Source organism: Argentina silus, assembly GCF_951799395.1.
Source record: "Argentina silus genome assembly, contig: scaffold_575, whole genome shotgun sequence".
NCBI classification, from domain to species: Eukaryota; Metazoa; Chordata; class Actinopteri; order Argentiniformes; family Argentinidae; genus Argentina; species Argentina silus.
The window spans coordinates 1-16,908 of record NW_028153240.1 but is presented as its reverse complement, the minus strand read 5'-3'; the positions used below and the strand labels follow the sequence as shown (position 1 = coordinate 16,908).

At 52.0% G+C, this 16,908-nt stretch overlaps 1 protein-coding gene and 1 pseudogene across 2 annotated transcripts; one reads left to right on the top strand and one right to left on the bottom strand.

Annotated features, from left to right (window-relative positions):
* The first annotated feature begins 1,012 nt into the window (after positions 1 to 1,012).
* On the top strand, positions 1,013 to 4,583 carry LOC310824338 (transmembrane protein 179B-like). The gene is given in 5 exon segments (XM_083697595.1): positions 1,013 to 1,123; positions 1,126 to 1,214; positions 1,496 to 1,633; positions 1,794 to 1,872; positions 2,097 to 4,583. Coding segments are annotated over 5 exon segments (552 nt in total). The 5' UTR covers positions 1,013 to 1,036; the 3' UTR covers positions 2,256 to 4,583.
* Positions 4,584 to 15,431: 10,848 nt separating this feature from the next.
* LOC310824339 (transmembrane protein 151B-like) lies at positions 15,432 to 16,813 on the bottom strand (annotated as a pseudogene). The gene has a single exon. The product of its transcript is annotated as a transmembrane protein 151B-like (transcript).
* Between the last annotated feature and the right edge of the window lie 95 nt (positions 16,814 to 16,908).

Here is a 16,908-nt window from a genome sequence, read left to right as displayed (position 1 = left end):
TGACAGTTACCATAATCATAGCCTTTACATCTTCTAGCATTGTGACTGCCTATGGCCCCTGGTCTGAGCATTGTGACTGCCTATGACCCCTGGTCTGAGCATTGTGACTGCCTATGGCCCCTGGTCTGAGCATTGTGACTGCCTATGACCCCTGGTCTGAGCATTGTGGACTGCCTATGGCCCCTGGTCTGAGCATTGTGACTGCCTATGGCCCCTGGTCTGAGCATTGTGACTGCCTATGGCCCCTGGTCTGAGCATTGTGACTGCCTATGGCCCCTGGTCTGAGCATTGTGACTGGCTATGGCCCCTGGTCTGAACATTGTGACTGCCTATGGCCCCTGGTCTGAACATTGTGACTGCCTATGGGCCCCTGGTCTGAGCATTGTGACTGCCTATGGCCCTGGTCTGAACATTGTGACTGGCTATGGCCCCTGGTCTGAACATTGTGACTGCCTATGGCCCCTGGTCTGAACATTGTGACTGCCTATGGCCCCTGGTCTGAGCATTGATTACTTGATCTTATGATGACTGATGGAGAGATGATTCACTTATTTAAACAAATGTATTTGGTGTAAGTCGCTTTGGATAAAGGCGTCTGCTAAATGCCGTAAATGTAATGTAATTTTGGAATTAATATCTTTGTTTTTACGGAGGTCTCTGATTTGCATAGGAATCAATTACACACTGTGTGGATCAGGTTGTCATTGCAAATGGAGAGGAACAAAACTGCTGAGGAATGTGACCTTGAGGGGCCTGGGAGACAGAAAATCATTCGATTGATTGATTCTGTGTGTGTGTGTGTGTGTGTGTGTGTGTGTGTGTGTGTGTGTGTGTGTGTGTGTGTGTGTGTGAGTGAGTGTGTGTGAGTGAGTGAGTGTGTGTGTGTTCTGAACCAACTAGTCTTTAGCTTGTTCTCCTATATGAGGGAGCTATATGATAACCCCCCTCCCCTTCCCTCCCTCCCCTCCCCCCCCTCCCCTCCCCCCCTCCCCCTCTCCCCCCCTCCTCCCCCAGGGTAGTCTGGGGGGGCCGGTGTATGCTGTATGGCAGGGTGAGCTACAACCTGACAGCAGGCTCCATCTCGGCCCTGAGCTCCAGCCCTCCCTCCCTCTGCTACTTCGTATGTCGGCCATCTCAGTGTGTGTGGCCATCCTCTGCTTCTCCCTGTCCCTCTACCTGGTCTACACCTGCTGCCTGGACGGGGAGGTCAAGAGGTGAGGGTGTGTGTGTGTGTGTGTGTGTGTGTGTGTGTGTGTGTGTGTGTGTGTGTGTGTGTGTGTGTGTGTGTGTGTGTGTGTGTGTGTGTGTGTGTGTGTGTGTGTGTGTGTGTGTGTGTGTGTGTGTGTGTGTGTGTGTGTGTGTGTGTCCATCCATCCATCCATCCTCTGCTTCTCCCTGTCCCTCTACCTGGTCTACACCTGCTGCCTGGACGGGGATGAGGGAGTTGTGTGTGTGTGTGAGCCTATGTGACCCCTGCCCTCTGTGTGACCCCCAGAGAGAGGTTATGGATGAACCTGACCCTGGGAGTGTGTGGCGTGTTCCTGTTCTTCCTGCTGGTGACGGGGTGTGTGTTGAAGATCGGCAGAGACTCACTCTGTGACTCCATCATGCACACTGTACCCAACATCACCAAGTAAGACACACACACACACACACGCACGCACACACACACACACGCACACATACACATACACACACACTGAGCCCAGTTCTTACTCCCTATGTGTGTGTGTGTGTGTGTGTGTGTGTGTGTGTGTGTGTGTGTGTGTTTGCGCGCGCCTGTGTGTGTGTAGGTGTGATGAGGCCCAGACCAGGACATGGGCCAGTCCTTACAATGGGAAGCAGTTCTACACCAGCCTGCACAAGGCAGAGGTCTGTACCCAACTACACACACACTCTCTCTGTCTCTCTCTCTCTCCCTCTCTCTCTCTCTCTCCACACACTCACAGTAACGGCAGTGTCTCTCTATCTTTCTCTCCATCCCTCCCCCTCCCCCCCTCTCCCCCTCCCTCCCCCTCCATCCCTCCATCCCTCCCTCTCTCACCCCGCCCTTTCCTCTCCCTCCCCCCCTCCCTCCCTCTCCTCCCCCCTCTCAGACGGCGGTGTGGGTGAACTTCTTCTTCTGGCTGCTCATCGGGGTGCTTGTGGCGGTGCAGAGAGGTCAAGGGTCATCCTTCAGGATGGTGGGGGTTGAACCCGGGGCCACGCCCTCCGAGACGGAACCCTTCCTCAGAAGCCCCGCCCGGCCGCAGTGATCACCTCCCGTGCACACATGCACACACACACACACACACACACACACACACACACACACTCCACCCAATGAGTGTTTCTGAGGGGGAGTTCATGTGACAACAGAAGAATGGTTTCAGTGTTTCTGGTTTAATCAGCATTACTGGTTTAATCAGTGTTACTGGTTTAATCAGTGTTACTGGTTTAATCAGTGTTACTGGTTTAATCAGTGTTACTGGTTTAATCAGCGTTACTGGTTTAATCAGCGTTACTGGTTTAATCAGTGTTACTGGTTTAATCAGCGTTACTGGTTTAATCAGCGTTACTGGTTTAATCAGCTGGTTTGACGGGTCAGGACCCAGTGAGTCAGGCTTGGTCTCCACGGTAACTAACCCAGCCCCATCGTGGTGCTATCACATGTTGGTCTCCACGGTAACTAACCCAGCCCCATCGTGGTGCTATCACATGTTGGTCTCCACGGTAACTAACCCAGCCCCATCGTGGTGCTATCACATGTTGGTCTCCACGGTAACTAACCCAGCCCCATGCTATCACATGTTGTTAAATAAAGCAGGACAGGAAGTGATCGCTGCATCAGAGAGGTTACATCCTGGTTCCACATGACAGGGATGATGTCATAATAGGAGAGTGTCTCGCTCCCAGAGAATGACTGAGCAGAACGGACATGGCCAATATGGCCGACATGGAATTGTAACACATTGTTGGTTGTTAATAAAGCTGTAAGCTAAAACTTCCAAATGGTACACCACAAGATGGCCGCCATTCCACCCGGCAGGGAATGAGCAGGCGTGACTGTTCTCCTCACTGGAGTTCTGTGCTCGTTCCTCTGGGTTCCATCCACAGTCTGAAGGTTCCGTTGGGCTCCCAGTGTGGACCGTGGAGATGGAACACTGTCCTTATCGATGGTGAAGATACAGATGACATCATAGATAGAGAACCTCTGGGATGGATGACATCACTGTAGAACCTCTGGGATGGATGACATCACTGTAGAGCCTCAGAGGTGTGTGACATCACTGTAGAACCTCTGGGATGGATGACATCACTGTAGAGCCTCAGAGGTGTGTGACATCACTGTAGAACCTCAGAGATGTGTGACATCACTGTAGAGCCTCAGAGGTGGGTGACATCACTGACATGTCCTGCCTTCTTTCTCTTATCCAGAAGCAGTGGAGATGAGACTAATCAGTCACACACACACACACACACACACACACACACACACACACACACACACACACACACACACACACACATACACACAGTCAGAGTCACCAAGCTACAATCCACATGTTGAGGGTTTGTGTGGTGCTCTATCTCCCTCTACTGGTGGTTTATAGGAGCTGCGCCACAGTAGATAAATAAATACACACGTTCATGCTACTGTTGTACCAAAGAACATATCTAATCTGTCTTCCATTTCACTGGTGTGTGAAATAATTTCTGTGTATTTCAGACATATGTTTCTGTAGCTTGCTAATGCTAACACGTTTCTGTTGCTTCTTCATTCTCTGTGCTTGCTAGGGCAAGCAAGATTTAGGGATGGGTAATAGAGAGTGAGTGTGTGTGTGTGTGTGTGTGTGTGTGTGTGTGTGTGTGTGTGTGTGTGTGTGTGTGTGTGTGTGTGTGTGTGTGTGTGTGTGTGTGTGTGTGTGTGTGTGTGTGTGTGTGTGTGTGTGTGTGTGTGTGTGTGTGTGTGTGTGTGAGAGATAGAAGCGTGGGCCTGGGTGACAGGGACATCAATCGTCTCTGATAGTATCAGTATCACTCAGGACCAGAGCCAAGGCTACTGCAGTCAGCACTCCTACCTGGCTCAAAGTCACTCTGCCCTACACACACACACACACACCCCCACATGCGCACTCACACACACATGCACACACACATACACGTACGTGCACACGCACTCACTCACACACACACACACACACACACACACACACACACACTCTGAAGATCATTATTGTCCCTCCCACCTAATGCCTTGCTGACAGCTTCTACCCTGTAACCAGTACCCTGTACCCAGTACCCTGTACCCTGGCTTGTCTCGGGTTCACTTGCTGCACGTTTCTATGCAATGCAAACAGCTGTGTAGTTCGTGTGTATTTCATGTGTTCTTCACTTAGGTTTCACGTGTGTTTCACGTATATTTCACGTGTATTTTACGTGTGTTTCACGTGTATTTCACGTGTGTTTCACGTGTGCGTGAATGTGTTGTTGCTACCTGCCATTCCAGCCTGTGTATTTGTATGTGTATTTGTATTTGTATTTGTACATAAAAACCGTCAAGAAAAAACTGTCAGAATGATATGACCAATAAAGAAGCCTTTATTTGTCAGAAGTCTCACATTGTCCACGGGAGGGGGGAGACAGGAGGGGGGAGTCATGAGTCAGAACAACAACAACATTCATTTGTTACATTCCTCGTTTCTCCTCCAACATAAACACAACGTCACTGTCATGGTTTTGAACTAACGGGATGGTAACGCTGCCTCACAACCTTCGAACAACGTTGGGGGAACTTTGGCTAAATGTGTTAGTATGGATGGACAGACTGGGTCTCCTACTGGGGTGGGGGGGGGGAAGAAGGGGGTGGAGGAGGAGGGGGGGGTTAGAAGAGGAGGAGGAGGAGGGGGCAGAGGAGGAGGGGGGGCAGAAGAGGAGGGAGAGGGGGGGAGAGGAGATGGTAGGGATGAGAGAAGAGGAGGAGGGCAACAGACGAGATGAGAGGATGAGAGGAGAGGAGAGGAGAGGAGAGGAGCAAGACAGTGGTTTATTTAGCAGAAGTCTACCAGACACGGCAGAAGAGACACAAGTCATTAACACTTCAGGTACACACAGTCGCACAGCCAGAAACAGAACTATCAATCACCCTGTGTGTGTGTGTGTGTGTGTGTGTGGTGTGTGTGTGAGAGAGAGAGAGCTGTGTGTGTATCATCCCTCCCACCTTCTCACTGTTCCCTCTCTCCTTCTCTCTCCCTTTCTCTCTCCCTCTTTCTCTCTCTGAGCCTCCTGTCATTTTCTCGTCTCACTCTCCCCTCCATTGCAGCCTTCGCATCCATCCCTCTCCTCCCCCTCCCTCTCTTCCTCTCCTCCCCCTCCCTCTCTTCCTCTCTGACCCCTTCTTCTCCCCTCACCCTAACCCTCCACCCCCCCCCATCTACCTCCTCCCTCCCCACCCCCAATCTCCTCTCCACCCCCTCCATCCCCCCCCCCCTCTCCCTCCACCCCCCCTCCTTCCCCCTCTTCTCTCAGAGCTGTTTGCTGAGTTTGCGGGCCTGCCTCTCGCGGGCCTCCATCTGGGTCTGGGTGTCCAGCAGCTCCTCCAGCTGCCTGCGGAGGCGGGCCATGTCCAGCTGCGTGGCCTGGCACTGCTCCCGCAGGTCAGCTGACTCCTCCCGCAGCGCTGCGCCGCCGCCGCCAGCTGGTCGCTGCGCTCGCGGCACGTGATCTGCATCCTCGCCGCATCCGTCAGGAGCGACTCCACGCTCACCGCCATCGAATCGCACTGGTCGTGAGACATGGTCTGTGGATGGAGGGATGAGGGGAGGGATGAGGGGATGAGGAGAGAGAGAGAGAGAGAGAGAGGGTTAGACATGGTTCACACTGGTCGTGAGACATGGTCTGTGGATGGAGGGATGAGGGGAGGGATGGGGGGAGGAGGAGGAGAAGAGAGAGAGAGAGGGTTAGACATGGTGTCGCTCAGGGTCACACTGGTCGTGAGACATGGTCTGTGGATGGAGGGATGAGGGGAGGGATGGGGGAGGAGGAGGAGAAGAGAGAGAGAGAGGGTTAGACATGGTGTCGCTCAGGGTCACATTGGTCGTGGAGACATGGTCTGTGGATGGAGGGATGAGGGGAGAGGAGAGAGAGAGGGTTAGACATGGTTCACACTGGTCGTGAGACATGGTCTGTGGATGGAGGGATGAGGGGAGGAGGAGAGAGAGAGGGTTTAGACATGGTTCACACTGGTCGTGAGACATGGTCTGTGGAGGGAGGGATGAGGGGAGGGATGGATGGAGGAGGAGAAGAGAGAGAGAGAGGGTTAGACATGGTTCACACTGGTCGTGAGACATGGTCTGTGGAGGGATGGAGGAGAAGAGAGAGAGAGAGAGAGAGAGGGTTAGACATGGTGTCGCTCAAGGTCACACTGGTCACGAGACATGGTCTGTGGATAGAGGGATGAGGGGAAGGATGGATGGAGGAGGAGAAGAGAGAGAGGGTTAGACATGGTTCACACTGGTCGTGAGACATGGGTCTGTGGATGGAGGGATGAGGGGAGGGATGGATGGAGGAGGAGAAGAGAGAGAGAGAGAGAGGGTTAGACCATGGTGTCGCTCAGGGTCACACTGGTCACGAGACATGGTCTGTGGAGGAGGGGTGGGGATGGAGGGGATGGAGGGAGGGATGGAGGAGGAGAAGAAGAGAGAGAGGGTTAGGCATGGTTCACACTGGTCACGAGACATGGTCTGTGGAGGATGGAGGGATGGATGGAGGAGAAGAGAGAGAGAGAGAGAGTTAGACAGTGTTGCTCAGGAGAGACTCCACGAGACATGGTCTGTGGAGGATGGAGGGATGGAGGGAGGGAGGGAGGAGAAAGAGAGAGAGAGGGTGTCGCTCAAGGTCACACTGGTCACGAGACATGGTCTGTGGAGGGATGGAGGAGGGATGGAGGGAGGAGAAGAGAGAGAGAGAGAGAGGGGGTTAGACATGGTCTGTGGAGGAGGGATGAGGGGAGGGATGGAGAAGAGAGAGAGAGAGAGAGGGTTAGACATGGTGTCGCTCAGGGTCACACTGGTCATGAGACATGGTCTGTGGAAGAGGGGGATGGAGGGATGGATGGAGGAGGAGACATTGGGTCTGGGTCTGCTGAGACCATGTCTCGTGACCAGTGTGGCAGAGGGCGTGGAGGAGAGACTTCACACCCTCCGCCACACTGGTCACGAGACATGGTCTGTGGAGGGGGAGATGGAGGGATGGAGGGAGGTGGAGAAGAGAGAGAGAGAGGGTTAGACATGGTGTCATTTAGGAGGGTCTCCACGCTCAACGCCACAGAGTCACTCTGGTCACGACACATGGTCTGGAGGGGCGGAGGGATGGATGGAGGGAGGGAGGGAGGAGAAGAGAGAGAGAGAGGGTTAGACATGGTCTGTGGAGATGGAGGGATGGATAGAGGAGGAGAAGAGAGAGATGTTTAGACATGGTCTGTGGAGATGGAGGGGGGATGGAGGGATGGAGGAGGAGAAGAGAGAGGGTTAGACATGGTCTGTGGAGATGGAGGGGGGATGGAGGGATGGATGGAGGAGGAGAAGAGAGAGAGAGAGAGAGAGAGAAGGTTAGACATGGCATCGCTCAGGAGAGACTCCACACTCACCGCCACAGAGACATAGTCTGGATGGAGGGAGGGAGGGAGGGATGGGGGGATGGAGGGAGGGAGGGAGGGATGGGGGGATGGAGAGAGGGAGGGAGGGATGGGGGGATGGAAGGAGGGAGGGAGGGAGGGAGGGAGGGAGGGGGGGATGGAGGGAGGGAGGGATGGGGGGATGGAAGGAGGGAGGGGGGGATGGCGAAAAAAACTGATGGAGGTGATGGCAAAGTTGGAAGAGTGGGGTTAGGACTATAAAGTTTTTATAGGTCTATCATCTAGTGTGTGTGTGTGTGTGTGTGTGTGTGTGTGTGTGTGTGTGTGTGTGTGTGTGTGTGTGTGTGACTGTGTGTCTTGCTTCATTCCCTGTCCTTCCTCTCTGTCCTTGCTAGGGCAAGAAGGATTTAGGGATGGGTAATAGAGGGATGACTGTGTGTCTTTGTGTGTGTGTGTGTGTGTGTGTGTGTGTGTGTGTGTGTGTGTGTGTGTGTGTGTGTGTGTGTGTGAAAGAGAGAGAGAGAGAGAGCTATTTTCAATGTAGGACAGTGGAAGCTCTTCGCGCCTGTGGTGTGTGTGTGTGTGTGTGTGTGTGTGTGTGTGTGTGTGTGTGTGTGTGTGTGTGTGTTTGACTCTGGTCCTCAACAGGATCCAGTGCCAGACAGACACTCAGCTTAACCCAGCAGCAGAGGCTTACTGGCTGCAGCTTGGCCTGCCACAGGGCCCCTGGCTGTCAAGGACAGTGTGTCTGTGTGTGTCTGTGTGTGTGTGTGTGTGTGCGTGTGTGTGTGTGTGTGTGTGTGTGCGTCTGTGTGTGTGTGTGTGTGTGTGTCTGTGTGTGTGTGTGTGTGTGTGCGTGCGTCTGTGTGTGTGTGCGTGTGTGTGTGTGTGCGTCTGTGTGTGTGTGTGTGTGTGTGTGTGTGTGTGTGTGAAAGAGAGAGGTGAGGGCCCAGACTCTCCCTCTCCTCAGCCGTGCTGTGGCTTCACCCAGGACCCTGATGACGCATCACAAGGGGTCTAATCCAGTTAGCAGAATTAGAAATAAATAAATAACTGAATAACTAAATCAGTCAGTAAAGCACCAGGGTGAAGCAGTAGCCAGCGGCAGCCTTTAGGCGCGTTGATCTGCAGGGCTTGACGTGGCTGGAAGAGGCTTACCCTGGCTTATCTCCTTCCTCTCTTCATCCTCTCTTTCTGTCTCTCTCTCTCTACCTACCTCTCTCTCTCTCTCTCTCTCTCTCTCTCTCACTATATCCCCCTCCCCCCTCTCTCGCTCTGTCCTGGATGGTGTTGTTTTTGTTCCCATCGCATCCCCTCCACAAGTCTATCTGTCCCTGAACCCAGGCCTCTAACACGTCGTTAGTTAGGTTGTTCAATAACGGTAAGAGAACGTACAGGGAACTAGAGAAGTGTATCACGTGTACACCTATACCCGGTGGACTCGTTTAAACCAGTCCCACACACACACACACACACACCACCGTTTAGCATACCTTGCTACAAAAAAATAATTACCCCTACTCGTCATCGCGTAATTGACGACGAGAGAATATCTTACCGAATATTGACAGAGGCTTTTTCAGTTCCACCCACAGAGGGAGCTGTCTTCAGGTCGATTTTCTGTCCTCCGTGTTCTAACGGGATTCCAACGGTATTCCGGTGGTTTCAGCTTGAAAACTTTAGCGACTGGTCTTCGTCGTCTTGTCGGTCACCGGCCCCGTCTCTCTTCCCTTGAACGTTACCAAGGCTTACCGTTCCCTTAAGCCTCCGAAAAGATTAGAGAGAGAGAGAGAGAGAGAGAGAGAGAGAGAGAGAGAGAGAGAGAGAGAGAGAGAGAGAGAGAGAGAGCAGTAATCTCCTTCAAGCTAGGCCATTAAATCGTTAGAAGTTACATTACAATTAATTGAAAAGGCGTCAGTGATTGCCGCGGCACTTTGTATTGACTAATAACCTTCTGTGAGCCTACCATCCCAAGGCCGGCCACGGCTCTCTCAGCAAGCCCTCCCCTTCGCCGGAAGAGGGCGCTGTAACACAAGTGGCGTGCCCTTAAAGGTGCTTTTACTGAGATAGATTCCAACAGCATGGATTTAATCTTCATGTAATTGCTAGACTGAAGCACTTTAACAGTTCTAAGGCTGATTAGACTTCAGTCTTCATCAAAATGATATTACATGCAATATCAGTCATTAGAGAGAGTGGGGGGGGGGGGGTGAGTGAGAGAGAGACAGAAAGAGAGAGAGAGAGAGGGAGCGAGGGGGGGTAGTGAGAGAGAGAGAGAGAGATGATGGAAGAAGATAAGAGAGAGAGAGGGGGGGTGAGAGAGAAAGAGAGAGATAGGGGAGTGAGAGAGAAAGCAATAGATAGGGGGTGAGAGAGAGGGGGGAGAGAGAGAGAAAGAGAGAGATAGGGGGTGAGAGAGAGAGGGGTTGAGTGAGAGAGAAAGAGAGAGAGAGAGAGAGAGCGAGTAATGCTTAGGTCATCATGGTAATGACCTCAGAGTTCGGGGGAAAAGCTTACATTCTCTCCCGGTAGGAACACAACCACAGACCATCATTACGCATCAGCAGGACAACATCGGCTCATTCTGATTGGTCAGCTACTAAAACCTATAAATAACCCACGCAGTGCAGATAATATTTCTCAGAATCACACGGCATAAACTAAGAATGAAATGACAGGGTGCTATATCGGGAAAGGTGGGATGGGAAGGTGGGATTACCACGTAATCGCAAGGTTCCTGGTTCGATTCCGACCCTCGACCTATCTTGCGTGTCCTCCCTCCTCTCTCTCTCTCTCTCCCACCCTTCCTGTCAATCTCTACTGTCTCTATCCCAATAAAGCAGAAATGCCCTAAAAACATATAAAAAAAATAAATAAAAAAAAAGTGGGATGGGCTGGGAGCAGCACATTAAAAAGGAAATCTAAAGAACTATACCAATTAAAATGGAATATATCATGTGTCACAATGGACATAAATTACCATGTTAAAAAATAAAGAAATATATAAATAAACAATAGTAACATAAATAAGTACCTAGTAGATGGAATATATTTGTAATAACTGTTAAAATGAATAAAACAAGCAAAGTACTTAGGTCCTCTGATGAGGGTGGGGTGGGGGGGGAAATACAAACTAATTTATATATTTTCTTAAATAATAATAATTACAATTTTCCTTTTAGGGGAGGGTTGGGACTAGGAATGATGCAAGCAATGATATCGAATAGAATTGAAATTCTATATTCCCCCCCCCCCCCCCCCCCCCAAACATTTAAAAAAAAAAAATCTGAATTCACCATACGAATCACCACAACTCGAAGCACGATCCTGGTATATCAAGCAGTTTGACTTTATTGGTAACTTTCATCTTCCTCATCATCATCATCATCATCATCATCATCATCGAGGTACAGAAGCGTATCCAGTGGTAACTGAATGACATCAATAATGTAATTATTATCAGGTAGGTATACTGAGCTGCTGGAGAAGATAGACAGCCATTCTGTTTTATTATAAAAGCTGTGGCTGTCTGAAGCTGCAGGTTTGGATCATTCGTTCCCTAGGAGAAGCTGCTGGCTATTAAGATGTCATCTGTTGGTCTGATGCCCATTAAGAGTAGGGAGATGCTAAGTGGGATCCTTGGGATGAGCCTACCCTCAACCCTTACCCTAACCCTAACCCTAACCATACCTTAACCGTAACCTTAACTGTAACCATAACCATAACTGTAACCATAACCATAACCCTTATCCTTAACTCTTACCTTAACTCTAACCCTTACCTTTACTTTAACCCTGACTCTAACCCTAACCTTAACTTAACCTGAACCCTGACTCTAACCTTAACCTTAACCTTAACCCTGAGTCTAACCCTAACCTTAACCTTAAGTGAAGCCATTTTAAATAACAGATTCAATGGGGTGAGGTGAGTCGGGTCCTCTCAAGGATCCTTTAGCATCTGAGTCCATGTTTAAGGTGAGGACTGCAGAGGGTATGCTGCTCCTGAATCAGTGTCTACGCCAGGGGAGGCCGGTGGAGGCAGAACACACCTGGTTTCATACCATTCCTCATTCCGTTCCATGCATTACGATGAGCCCGTCCTCCGATTTCTACCCCCACCAGCCTCCCCTGGTCTACAGGGAACTCTGTTACATTACCGACATTACCGACTGTTACTCAACCAACCAACCAACCAACCATCACATTTCACTGACAGTCAGCTCAACTTTGACATCAGGGGAGAGTTGCACAAAAGCTTCATCGCTAACATTGTACTTTATCTCTCTTGAAAACCTAGTCCCACCCCTCTCCTAGACAAGCACTTAACGAATTGTGTTCATTCACGGACAGAAGATTGACCTGAGACTGACAACTAGTTTACAGTTGTCAGTCTCCCGTGGCTTTGCGGGGTTCTCAAGAGAAATTAAGTACTGCTTAAACTACGAAGCTCTCTGGAAACTGACCCCAGGTCAAATCTCTCGTTCCGTCTCTGTCTCTCTCTCTCTGCCTCTCTCTCTCTCTCTCTCTCTCTCCCTGTCTACCAGTCTATTGTGCCACTGAGCAGTAGGAGTAATAATTATAGTATCAATAATAAGTCTTAGATAGAGCACAGCGGAATAACAACAGTTTGAAATATCAGGAATTGGATTCATTGTTTTAATGTAGCATTGATAAGGGTCCCCAACCAACACTCTCCTATGAGGAGGCCAGAGGCCCCCAAACATTCTAACACAACAACACTCTAGAATATCACTGTTTTTGGAACTCAGAACTTCTCGGAACTTCTCGGAACTTCGAACCCCCCTTGGGTGTGCGTGTGAGTGTGTGAGTGTGTGTGCATGCATGTGTGAGTGTGTGTGTGTGTGTGTGTGTGTGAGTGTGTGTGTGTGTGTGTGTGTGTGTGTGTGTGATCATGCCACTAAAAGGTGGTCTCTTGGCACTCTTTTCGCTCTGGCCCAATTGGCCAATAGGCTCTGTGCAGCGTGATCTCTGTGAACCAATCACAGACAAGCACAGAGGTGTGTTACCATGAGCCCTCTGATCATGTTCAAAATGCTTTCCTCCTTCTTCCTTTCATCCATCCCTCCTTCCTTCCTTTGAAACATCCATCCCTCCCTCCTTCCTTCCCTCCCTCCCTCCTTCCTTCCTTCCCTCCCTCTCTCCCTCCCTCCTTCCATCCTTCCTTCCCTCCACCCTGCAGCTTTCACCACTCTCAGATCTGTTCAACTTCACGGGAGGAGAACATGATGGAAGGAAGGAATTAAGGAAGGAATTAAGGAAGGAAGGAAGGAAGGAGTGAAGGAAGGAAGGAAGCATGACTTCCCAGTATGACAGCAGGCCTGTAAAAGCCAGTCAGCAGTTCTCAGACTGAGGCAGAGGTGGTGTGAGACACGCGTGAAAATAATGGCACAAAATAAACCAAAACATCAACAAAATGGCACAAAAACCCCCAAAACATCAATATAAACAAAACAACCAAATAAACAGAACCAAAACAATCCAAACCAGGCATCAACACGGTAGTGCAAACTAACACAGAGTGATTCAGTGCTTTTAGAAACGAAGCGAGTGTTTAAACTGAGTCAGAGAAGAACCTTGTTCCTCATTTCTGTTTTCTCTCTTCTCTGTGAATGTGTGTGTGTGTGTGTGTGTGTGTGTGTGTGTGTGTGTGTGTGTGTGCATGTGTGTGAGTGTGTCCCACTCATATTGTTCTTCTGGACCTGACAATCACAGTTTGATTTGTACTTATATTTCCTCCATTTCACCGGAGGCTTGTGGGTCACTTAATGTGTGTGTGTGTGTGTGTGTGTGTGTGTGTGTGTGTGTGTGTGTGTGTGTGTGTGTGTGTGTGTGTCTAAACCAGGTCATCCCCTCTGGTCTATATGTGGTATGTGGTCTAGTTTCATTCCGGAAAGTTCTGTCAATAGAACCTCTCCATCATCATTCTCCTCAAGCCTGATTGGCTGAATGTCCGCAGTCATTAAAACCTCATTGGTCATACATTCCCATGATACGTTTTCCATTTCAGGAGGGTTCCATTCCGGAAGGTTCCATTGTCTTTATTTCAGAACACATTCTAAGACAGACCCGACCAATAGATCCATCCTGAGGGGCCCCTCCGTGGCGACCCAAGCCAGGGCAGGAGGCCTGAGGTTAGGGCTAGAATCCCTGGCTGAGCCCCTGGAAACCCTGAGACCTCCATGAACCCCGTAGAGAGAACCCCAGTCAGCACCACCAACCTCCAGCCACAGACCCATCCCAAAGCATGGAGGTGGGCAGGGGAGAGGGGGAGCTGCTTGTAGCTCAAGCCCAGCCCCTCAACCCTCACCCTGGGTAGACGACCCCAGGCCAAGGGGTAGTGGAGGAAAGAACCATGGATCATCCCCTTCTTCTTTGAGATCTCATCCCATCCCATCCCACTGTATCTATCCCTCTACAGGAAGCAGAAGAGAAAGGTTGAAGAGATTTAAACCAGTGATATTTGTTGTTGTTGTTGTTGTTGTTGTTGTTGTTGTAAAGGCGATGGAGCCAGCGATCCTGGCGCTCTGCTGAGCAGCGGGGAGAGAGGGATGACGGGGGACAGAGGGATGATGGAGGAGGAGGGGAGGAGATATCAGGTGTCCTCCATTTTGTTTCTCTGGGTGATGCGATGAAGAGGAATAGTCAGGTCCTGGGAGATCGCAGGTGGACTAATCCACTCTGGGGGGAGATGGACCATACCATTCTCAGTTCTGGGGGGGTTCTTTTTATTGGACCAGAGCCGCCGGTATATCCAATAGTTCTGAGGTCTTGGGTGAGACGGTGCCAGCTACCAGACGTTTGGGCTCAGCCATGTACGGCTTGGTCCGGTCAAGGGTTTGAACCCTTCACAGCGGTGTCTGAGTGATCTCTGTAGAGCAGACGGTGAAGAGAACGTTCTCTCTCACTTTGGAAGACAGATGAGAGTGTCACCTGTAGACCAGGGGAGGCTGGTGGAGGTAGAAATCGGAGGACGGGCTCATTGTAATGCATGGAACGGAATTCTACCGCACACGTTGTGTTTGATACCATTCCGTGTTCAGTTCCATGCATTCCAATGAGCCCGTCCTCCGATTTCTACCTCCGCCAGCCTCCCCTGACCTGTACTCTGTCTAGCTTTCATCTTCAGCTCCTGTCTTTCTTGCCCTCCTCTTTCTTCTCCTTCTCATCCCCTTTTTCTCTATGTCTCTGGCATAAACGACCAATTTCAAAATGGTGGTGTATGTCTGTCTGTCTGACTATCTGTTTGTCTGTCTGTCTGACTATCTGTGTGTCTGTGTGTCTGTCTCTCTGTCTGTCTGTCTCTCTGTCTGTGTGTGTGTCTGTCTCTCTGTCTGTGTGTCTGTCTCTCTGTCTGTCTGTCTGCCTCTCTGTCTGTCTGCCCTCTCCATCTTTGGGCCCTCCCACTTGTTTCCTTGCATAGATATCTGGAAATACATTCCATTTTCAGTCTTTTTTCGTCCATTCACTCTGTTCTCTCTCTCTCTCTCTCTCTCGACCCTCCCTCCTCTCTCACGTTCCCTTCTTTCCCACCCTGTTCCTCAATGTCCCTTCTAACATCAGAGTCTCTGAGACGACAGGAACTTCTCTCATTTTCTCCTCTTCCTTTTCCATCTCTCCTCTTTTCTCCTCTCAAGTGTATTCTGTCTCTCTCTTTCTTTCCCTGTATTCTCTCACTTTCTGCCAGTGTGTATTCTCTCTCTCTCTCTCCCTCTCTCTCTCTCTCTCTCTCTCTCTCTCTCTCTCTCTCTCTCTCTCTCTCTCTCTCTCTCTCTCTCTCTTCTCTCTCGTTCTGTCCATCACATGTCGTCTCCGGCGTGACAGCTCTCCCCGCCGTGTACGATCAGAATGGGGAAGAAGAACGCGTCCTGATAGGCCGGCGGCCGATCCCTCTCTCCCTGCCTCCCTTCATCCCCCTCTCCCCCCTCCTGATCCGCCTCCTCGTCCCTCTCTCCCTCCTCCCCCCCCTCCTCCTCGTCGTCCTCCTCCTCTTCCTCATCCCCCTCTCCCTCCAGCACCCCTCTGCTCTCCTCATCGTCCTGCCTGGAACCCAACCCCAGGAACCCCCCTCCCCCTCCTCCTCCCCCTCCCCCTCCCCCGTCCTCCCCCCTGCCCCCCAGCCCTCCCCCCATACTGCGGGAGTGGAACAGGCTAGCCGGCCGCGACGCCCCGAGCCTCCCCAGAGAGAACCCACTTCGGCTCAGCACCAGCCTCCCCCCCGCTCCTCCCCCCTGGCCCCCCTGGACATTGGCCCTCATCCCGGCCACGGTGGCGTTGAGGATGGCGGTGGGTCCCGTGGGCGCGCGGAGCCTGGAGGGCAGGCTGCAGCTGGAGGTGGTCCGACGGCAGCGGGGGCAACTCTGGAGGAGGTAGGCCGAGTTGAAGACCACCGGCAGGGCCACGGCGCCAGCCGGGTTGCCCGCCCCCCCAGCCCCTCCCTGGCCGGAGGTGGGGACCCCAGGGTTGGTGGAGGGGGGGGTGGGGGTGGTGGTGGCGGTGGCGGTGGAGGAGGGGGGGTTGTCCAGGTCCATGAGCAGGGCCTCGGAGTAGCTGGGCACCATCTGCTGGTTGCAGCGGATGTGCCATTCCAGCTCCGTCATGTCCACCGTGTTCACCCTGGAGATCGCTCTGTAGCTGGACCCCCCGTTCATCCCTCCTCCCCCTCCCCCTCCTCCTCCTCCTCCCCCGTTCTCCGTCCCCCCCCTCGCTGCTGTCCCCCCTCCCTCCCCCTCCCCCGCCTCCCTCGTCCCCTTCCCCCGAACAGCTTCTCCACGTGGTAGTGCACGTAGGCCGTGCGGTATTCCGACACGACCCGGAGCGGCCAGGAGAGCAGGAACGCCGATGCCAGCCAGAACACGCGGTGCCGGGAGTACCACGGCTGCCGCGCCGGGTCCGGGAACGCCAGGATGTGCTCCCGGAAGTCCACGTTCTTCAGGTGCATCCCCTCCCGTGCCTCCATGTAGTCGTCGAGGCCCTCGTTGTCGCCGAAGAAGCGCGCCCGCTGGGTGAGGTAGGCGGCCTCGGCCCGGGCGCTGGCGAAGCTGAAGCACTTGGTGAAGCGCAGGCGGACGGCCGGGTGCTCCTCGAGGCCCTGGAGCTCCTTGGAGACGTCCTTGACCCCGTGGCGGGCGTAGTCGAACTCTGAGCTGGAGGCGTGCGTGTTAACGCGCTCGTGGTACACCTGGGAGGATGGAGAGAGGGAGCATAGAGGTGTAAACGCTAGAGAGGGCATAGAGGTATACATACTAGTGGTAGAGAGGACATAGAGGATAGAGG